The sequence below is a fragment of the Sapajus apella genome, unplaced genomic scaffold, assembly GCF_009761245.1.
Source record: "Sapajus apella isolate SASKATOON/1434 unplaced genomic scaffold, GSC_monkey_1.0 scaffold110, whole genome shotgun sequence".
NCBI lineage: Eukaryota > Metazoa > Chordata > Mammalia > Primates > Cebidae > Sapajus > Sapajus apella.
Genome location: NW_022437050.1, coordinates 5436629 through 5445452, shown reverse-complemented (window position 1 = coordinate 5445452; position 8824 = coordinate 5436629). Strand labels below are relative to the sequence as shown.

The 8824-nt window shown below is 49.9% G+C and overlaps 1 protein-coding gene across 7 annotated transcripts in view; it reads right to left on the bottom strand.

Moving 5' to 3' along the window:
* Positions 1-5948: 5948 nt before the first annotated feature.
* WIPI2 (WD repeat domain, phosphoinositide interacting 2) overlaps positions 5949-8824 on the bottom strand; it is a 41909-nt gene continuing 39033 nt past the window's right edge. For 3 of the 7 annotated variants that reach the window (XM_032259606.1, XM_032259603.1, XM_032259608.1), the window contains 2 exons: positions 8197-8354; positions 5949-6841 (listed from right to left, as the gene is read on the bottom strand). In XM_032259606.1, the coding sequence (XP_032115497.1) occupies positions 6729-6841; positions 8197-8354 (271 nt within the window). In that variant the 3' untranslated portion in view covers positions 5949-6728. The remainder of the gene's footprint in view (positions 6842-8196; positions 8355-8824) is intronic. The other 4 variants (XM_032259607.1, XM_032259604.1, XM_032259609.1 and 1 more) reach the window with 2 other exon arrangements.

The window sequence follows — 8824 nt, the reverse complement described above, 5'->3', positions numbered from 1 at the left end:
ATGGAGTCTTGCGTGTGTCCCAAGGGATGACACGATGCTTCAGTGTCTGCTCAGACAGACAGTGGCTGTGAGAAGGCCGGATGGAGAGCAGCCAGCCTGGACAGCTGGCTGTGAAGACTCCACGCTGCCCCACGCCCCGCAGACCCCAGGGAGGTGGGCAGGACCGAAACCCACAAAGCTTGGCCTTTGATATAGAAGCAGCCCCCAAGATAGAAGGCAGTGTGTGATGAAGCAGTTCAGCTCAGAGAAGGATGTGCTTCTAAAAGAATCGCCACACCAGCACTGAGTTTAAACTCGCGCCCTAATCCAAACACCACCTGGTGAGAACGCAGGCAGAGCAAGTCCACTGTGTCCCGGCCCACGCACGAGCAGGCCAACTGTTCGACCCACACAATTATTCAGCCGCGGGGACACCCAGGGGTCTCACCTGTGTAATCCCATCCACCCTGGGAGAGTCTTTTTTGCTTTTGTTTTTGAGACGGAGTTTTGTTCTGTCACCCAGGCTGGAGTGCAGTGGCTTGATCTCAGCTCACTGCAACCTCCACCTCCTGGGTTCAAGCGATTCTCCTGCCTCAGCCTCCCGTGTAGCTGGGATTACAGGCACGTGCCACCACGCCCGGCTAATTTTTGTATTTTAGTAGAGACGGGCTTTCACCATGTTGGTCAGGCTGGTCTCAAACTCCTGACCTCATGATCTGCCTGTCTCAGTCTCCCAAAGTGCTGGATTACAGGCGTGAGCCATCATGCCTGGCCAGGTTTCTTTAAAAGATTTTAGTCAGGCTTCTGGCATTTTGCTATAATATTCTAGGTAGAATTATAGGGCAATTTGGTATAAATTAGATGTTTAAGGCTGGACGAGGTGGCTTATGCCTTAATCCCAGCACTTCAGGAGGCCGAGGTGAGCAGATCACCTGAGGTCAGGAGTTTGAGACCATCCTGGCCAACATGACAAAACCCTGTCTTTACTAAAAATACAAAAAAAATAGCCAGGTGTGGTGGCGGGTGCCTGTAATTTCAGCTACTTGGGAAGCTGAGGCAGGAGAATCGCTTGAACCCAGGAGGCGGAGGTTGCAGTGAGCCGAGATTATGCTGCACTCCAGCCTGGGTGACAAAGTGAGACTCAATCTCAAAAGCAAAACAACACAACAAAAACAAATGCGATGTTCAGTCTGTGAGTAGGCAATGAAGAAGAAAACCCAGAACACATGTTTTAATTTTAAGAGAGGGGGTCTTGCTCTGTAGCCCAGGCTGGCCTCAAATTCCTGGTCTCAAGTGATCCTCCTGCCTCAGCCTCCCAAGGAGCTGGGATTACAGGCATGAGTCATAACATTCAATTCCTTAATGTGTTTAAAATGCTGATAGTGGCCGGGCGCAGTGGCTCAAGCCTGTAATCCCAGCACTTTGGGAGGCCGAGGCGGGTGGATCACGAGGTCAAGAGATTGAGACCATCCTGGTCAACATGGTGAAACCCCGTCTCTACTAAAAATACAAAAACATTAGCTGGGCATGGTGGTGCGTGCCTGTAATCCCAGCTACTCAGGAGGCTGAGGCAGGAGAATTGCCTGAACCCAGGAGGCGGAGGTTGCGGTGAGCCAAGATCGCGCCATTGCACTCCAGCCTGGGTAACCAGAGTGAAACTCCGTCTCAAAAAAAAAATAAAAATAAAAATAAAAAAAATAAAATAAAATGCTGATAGTGATGGGCTTTCAGTGGGATTTGGTGGTGGAATGTAGTCAGTATGTTTACCTGAAGCTCAGGCAGATGCACGTGCCCACACACACTCACACACACGTGCGTGTGCACACACACACAGACAACACACAATCTGGCAGCACTGACAACAGCTTCACCTAAAATGGAATGTTAAGAGGAATCTATTTAAATTATAACTCACTATAGAGGGAAACGATGTAGGGGTGAGGACTCAAGACAGTCTCTTTACATTCTGAACTTTAGGAAGATTTCCTTTTTCTAAGTTAGAGACTTTGCTAACCAGATATCAGGGAAGGGTAAGAACAGGTCACATCTCAAAATCCTGAGATTGCTTTTGCTTTTGTGCTTCAGAAAAACCCACAAAATGAAAAGATATGACATAGGTGAAGGGTTATGACCTGGGTCAGAACTAAAACATACATCAGAAAAACCCTATCTGCTTGGCCAATGGTTATCATATTTTCAGTAAGAAATGTCAGTCATAAAAAAGAGAATTCTATGTAAGGCAGAGGAGAGTCCCGAACAGAAGATCCATGGCTTCCCTGCAGTTTCTTCTTACATCTCTGATACTACAGAGCTAAAGCCAGACGTTTCCACCTGTTTCTCTTGAGTTTAAGTACACTTGTAAAATAATGCATTCGGATTTCCTGCTCTGCTGGCCAAGGTGTCACATGTACATTTTTCTTTTCTTTTTTTTTTTTTTTTTTGAGATGGAGTCTCACTCTGTCGCCCAGGCTAGAGGGCAGTGGCATGATCTCAGCTCACTGCAACCTCTGCCTCCCTGGTTCAAGCCATTCTCCTGCCTCAGCCTCCATAGTAGCTGGGATTATAGGCGCCCACCACCACACCCAGCTAAATTTTGTATTTTTAGTAGAAACAGGTTTCACCATGTTGGCCAGGCTGGTCTTGAACTCCTGACCTCAGGTGACCTGCCCGCTTCTGCCTCCCAAAGTGTTGGGATTACAGGTGTGAGCCATCACCCATATATTTCAAACAAGTGACTCAGTCATTCCCTGCATGCAAAAGTCTGGTCTACAAAGATGTAGGGCAGGGGACACAAGAAACAACAAAACAAACCAACCTGCCCTATCCCCACCCTTTGCCAATGTGGTTATGAAAAACACGAGCAGCCAGGCCCAGTGGCTCATAGCTGTAATCCCAGCACTTCGGGAGGCCAAGGCAGGTGGATCACCTGAGGTCAGGAGTTTGAGACCAGCCTGGCCAACATGGTGAAACCCCGCCTCTAGTAAAGTACAAAAATTAGCCCAGTGTGGTGATGCATGCCTGTAATCCCAGTTACTCTGGAGTCTGAGGCAGGAGGACAGCTTGAACCCAGGAGGTGGAGGCTGCAGTGAGCCGAGATTGCGCCACTGCACTCCAGCCTGGGTGATGGAGCGAGACTCCGTCTCAAAAACAAAACAAAACACAGGAGTAACAGGGATGAGTCAGGAACATGTTTTCCACTACCCCTCGTCCTGTTTCGTTGACTAAGCTGTGGCCAAAGCACTCCCCGTCTTTTCCACGTGTGGCTTGCTGCTAGTCATGGAGGTGGAGGCTCTTTCCCTCCTCTCCAAATGAAACTGTGAGTGGGAAGAGTCACCAAATTCTCTCCATGGCAGGGTGGGGCAGCCATGGAGCTCCTGGGTCCCCGATAGGGACAGGGCCTGCTGCTCCAGGGCGCCCACCACCTCCCAGACCAGCTTGCACCACCTGCCCATCACGCCTGGCATGAAAAGGTGGGACGAAAGAGACCCACGTGTGACCCCCATGTGAAATATTTTTCTTGAGATGGAGACTTGCTCTGATGCCCAGGCTGGAGTGTAGTGGTGTGATCTTGGCTCACTGCAGCCTCTGCCTCCCAGGTTCATGTGATTCTCCTGCTTCAGCCTCTCGAGTAGCTGGGATTACAGACGTGTACCACCATGCCCAGCTACTTTTTTTTTTTTGTAGAGACAGGGTTTCACCATGTTGGCCAGGCTGGTCTTGAACTCCTGATCTCAAGTAATCCACCTGCCTCAGCCTCCCTAATTGCTAGGATTACAGGTGTGAGCTACCACCCTGGCTTCTGAATTATATTTCTTACCTGTACTGTCACCTCCCTCCTGTCTGGCTCCTTATTCAAAAACCAGAACTGAATAAACCTCGTGTTTAACTGCAGAAGGCACATTTATGTTGTGTTTATTGGGTGCCCACCACCAGCTGGGCACTGAGCTGGGCATTTGCAGGACACACATTCACATGACACCTCACAACAGCCCCGTGAGGTAGGGGTGGTCCCGTGGAATGGTCCAGAAAACGTGGACGCCCTGCCACCCCCACAGGTAGGCAGGCGGTACGGCCAGGTTCTGAATGCAGTTCTTCTTGACTCCGGCTTCAATGCAGCTCTCAGTCCCATTATCTTAGAGATTACAGAAAGTTCGTTCCAGTCCACAGAGCCCATTCACAACGTTTACAGGTTTTGTTTCCTATCCCCCACCTTCATCGTCTTTTATGGAGTTTGGGAAAATATGATATAATTTAATGTGTACAGTTTGTGGAGTCTGGCAAACTAGTACACGTTCTGTTTGGTTCAGGGTCCCTCTCCATCTGGGTCTCTGGCGCAGCAGTGAGTTCCCACAGGCAACTCAGCGGCCTCTCTCTGTCCCTGTCACTCCCAAGCATGTCTGAGGCCACCAGTGAGGCTGGGACCCACCGAATCAAAGAGAGGAGGAGCTGATGGCAATGAAATGGTAACAGGAAAGTGGAGGCAGGTTATCCTCAATGGCTGGTGAGCAAACACAGAAATCCTCTTCCTTCTTCTTGACCAAGAATCTGCAGTTCTCCTCCCTTCTCTGGGGTGCACAGCTTAGCCTCGACCCAGGCGAGCACAGAGCTTCCTGTGGTCTTCAGGGAAAATGCCCAGCCAGACCTGCCGGGGCCACCCAAGGGCCGAGGGTCACAGGACATTTGAGGCCTCCTCTGCAAACGGTCTCATCTTACAGTGTGGGAAAACAAGGCTGAGTGAGGAAAAGAACCCCCAGCATCTTCTAGAACTACCAATCCCAAAGAAAGATGAGAGAGGCCCAGCAAAGGAGATTTGAGTTCCCGTATCACCACGACAGGCAGGCACCGGAACTAACGATCCTTTAACACAGACCCTGAAGTGCAGCTCACTCTTTGGTTATCAGGAAGCCTGGCTTAGGCTTTCAAATCTCTCGTGCACAATTTGGACATTTTTTCTCCACACTCACTCACTCTAGCCAAACATGCCTCCCAGGAGATGGAGTCCAAGGTCAGGTTCTAGATAGCGCCCTCTGGCCTTGCGCCCCGACGTGGGCGTGGGTCAAGGCTGCGTGCTGCTGCAGCCCTTCTCATCCCTGCTCAAGCACAGCCTGCTCTGGCTTCGGCGCTCCCCACTGTCTCAGCCTACGTGACTGGGATCCCATTTCGTCAGATCCAGGACAGATATGCAGGTTTTGAAGAAAAGTTCAATCTCCCACTTGCACCTCTGCCTAATGCAAACGCAGTATGTCCCTCACACCAGCGGCTATGAAGAAACCTGTGTAATCAGGAACAGCCCCAGCATCCCTTAGAAGTTTGCCGTAAAGCCAACCCAGGAATACCAGGACATTTCACTGCAGCCACCCAGCTGAGGGGACAACTCCCCTTAAGCTCTTCGCCCAGTGTGACCATGACGCAACCGTCTGGAAACAGGCATCTCAGCCTTCCTTGGTTCAAAAACCCGAGCCTGCAAAGGCAGGGGAAAGCCAGTTTTTGCTTTTTCCCTTCTTTCCGTAACTTACACCACTCCAAAGATTCTAAAGCCATATCTCATGCCATTAATTCCACTTAAATGCCCTCAACACTTTCGCTGCTAGATGTCTTGGTTTGGAATGCAGAGTCTGAGGTATTTGAGGTTGTTTTAGTTCTGTAAAAACGAAAAGGGAAGCAAGGTGAATACTGAAACTTGTAACCACAATCTCTATCAGTCTGCTGAGGAAACTTTCTAAGATTAAAATAGAAAAGGCACATGCCACCCTGCGAAGGACGTGGCCCAGCCGCCCTATCTCTCTGTGGTTGCCTCCCACTACAGCCTCTCACACATGTGGGCAGCCCCTGCGGACGCGGGGCCCAGCGAGAGGGCAGCTCGGACGGCCATCACACTCTAATTCTGTGTTCTCCTGGGCACAGGAGTAGCTACAAACTTTCCTTAAAAAAAAAAAAAAAAAAATCACACAGTTTTTCAACAGGAAGGGTAAAGTAGAACAACAGATTATTTAATTATACAAACGAAATCGCTTTCCTTTGCTCCAGGGAGTCCAGGCAATCTTTCAAGTTCATTTGCTGCCCGACAGAAAGGTTTTTAGTATCAGAAAGAACCTCGCTCTCCTCCGATATCCACATGGAAAACAAGATCGGAAACAGAAGTCCACCATGGAAAAAATCCCAGGATGATCCAATCTGGAAAGAATTTAATTAACAAAATAAAATGGAGGGAAATGGTCCAGGTGGGGCCCTAGGGAGAGAGGACTCGTGTCCCAGGCTGAAGTCCGCCCAGCACACCCAGTGGGCAGCCTTGGACCTGTCACTGCAGAACCAGCCTTGACAAGCAGACCCAGTGTGCATGGCCACGGCTTCCTGACGCACTCGGCATACGTACAGATACGGAAAACCCAACGGCAGGTGGTTGGAAAGTGGCTTCTAGCTCTCCTACGCTGGCTTGGCACATTCACGCATGCAAAGCGAGGTGGTTTTGCGGGCTTCACCAAACAGTTAATTTTGGCAAAAAGAGAAAACAAACAAAAAGCTAAAATTCATACGCAGGATTAAAAGCCACTGAAGTGAAAACGATGTATTTCCTCAGCGTTATGGAGTTAGACTACCACTACAATCTTTTTTTTTTTTTTTTTTTTTTTTTTAATAAAGCCGCTGCCATCCTCTCCCCCGACTCAGGTCAAAGTTAATAGCAGCAATGCACAAAGTCCTCTGTGAAGCCAGTGTTCTCTGCTCCCCGCATCAGAGGTCATAGGTCAAGTTCAGTCAGTCCGAAGAATCATGGGGGGCTGCTCGCTGTCTTCATCCAGGCGCAGGGCGCTGGCCTCATCCTCCAGGCAGGTGCCGCCCACGGCACCCAGGTCGTCTGCATAGGCTGCAAAGAGATGATGAAGTCAGCCTTCAAAGGCTGGGGACACACAACAGACCCCATGACACAAACTGAGGACTGTGTTTAGAAACACTGGTATATGTTTATAAACTGCAGCCTGTATGAAGACATTTTGAATTCTGATTGCTTTTCTAATGAAATCTTTGCAGCCTTAGGCAGCTTGAGATGAAGTCATTTGTTCTCTGACATTCTTAAATGTCAAAATGACACCTGCACAGTCAACAGAGGATTCCTAATGGACGGGACACAAACTCTCTCAAGCTGGGTACACTGAGCTCAAAAATAACACTAGGAAACAATGATGCTAAGAGACTCTTGGCTTCATGAACTGGAAGCGCCAGTTCATGCATGGGAGTGATGAGAGCAGGCACAGCCCCGTGTGGGTGCAAACCATAGGTTCTCGCACTGGAGGTCGAGTTGGCTTTTTTAAGAGGGTGGCTCACATGGAGCGGAGGCTGTGGCTGGAGGATCTTGTGCATGGGTCTCAGTGCTGCCACCGGAGGGGAGCCCACTGGCCTCGTTCCTCTCCAGCCTCTGCACCTCACAGGCCCAGCATGAAGGCAGTACTTGATGCAGATTTGCTGAAGGACAAAAAAGGTGGGAGGGAAAGACCGAGACCAAACCCTGGGCAATGCTTTCCCCATGGCTGAGAGGTGGCAAGTCTGGGCGCAGGTCACGTGCCCCCAGAGTCACCTGAGCCAGGATGACCACTTTTTCTTCAAAAATGGAGAAAAATGGGCCCGGTGCAGTGGCTTATACCTGTAATCCCAGCACTTTGGGAGGCTGTGGCGGGAGGATCACTTGAGCCCAGGAGGAGTTTGAGACCAGCCTGGGCAACATAGGGAGACCCTATCTCTACTTAAAAATTAAATAAATAAATAAAAAGCCAGGTGCAGTGGCTCACGCCTGTAATCCCAGCACTTTGGGAGACTAAGGCGGCCGGATCCCGAGGTTAAGAGATTGAGATCATCCTGACCAACATCGTGAAACCCCGTCTCTATTAAAAAACACAAAAATTAGCCAGGTGTGGTGGCGTGCGCCTGCAGTCCCAGCTACTTGGGAGGCAGAGGCAGGAGAATTGCTTGAATCTGGGAGGTGGAGGTTGCAGTGAGATAAGATCGTGCCACTGAACTCCAGCCTGGCGCCTGGCGACAAAACGAGACTGTCTCAAAAAAAATAAAAGGAAACTGAATTCAGCCTTGAGAGGTCTTGGGAACACCCATTTATGAACACTGGCCCGCGTTCTCCACACCATTCTTCCCTTTCCCAGTGAGGGGCTGGTGGCGCGACTCTGGAGCCAACAGGAAGGAGCACCCCGGGGCGGCTGCGGCATTAATTACCTTCCAGGTTTGTGTCACGCCCCTTACCAAGTCTTGTTGGGGATGAAGGCACGTAAGTACCTTTTGCTGCAGCCGCGCCGTACGTCTGAGTGACTAAGGGGCAGTCGTGAGAGCCAGAGTCCAAGATCTCATTGGCCGTCTCCAGACTGCCATCCAGCCTGGAGGGGAGAGAAAGTGACACAGCTCAGCGTCTCCACTCAGGGTGGCCTCTCGGGGGCAGCACATGCCGGCAACAGAGCCGATGCGCCACTCACCACACAGGACGCCAGGCATCCGCCACGCCGCAGCAACTTTAATCTCTTTGTGTATCTGCACACATTTTTACATGAAGAGTTTTACATGGAAAGTCTAAAGAGGGAGTTATATCTAATGAGGCAATATTTCGCTTTTATGATGGAGAAACATAATAACTAGGATTTACTGTTAAAAAAGACCCCATCTCTACAAAAAAATAATTAGCTGGATATGTTGTGTGCCTGTGGTCCCAGCTACTAGGGAGGCTGAGGTGGGAGGATCCCTTGAACCCAGGAGCTCAAGGCTACAGTGAGCTGTGATTGCACCATGGCACTCCAGCGTGGGCAAGTGTGAGACCCTGTCTCTAAAATAAATAATTATAGTATTGTTAGAA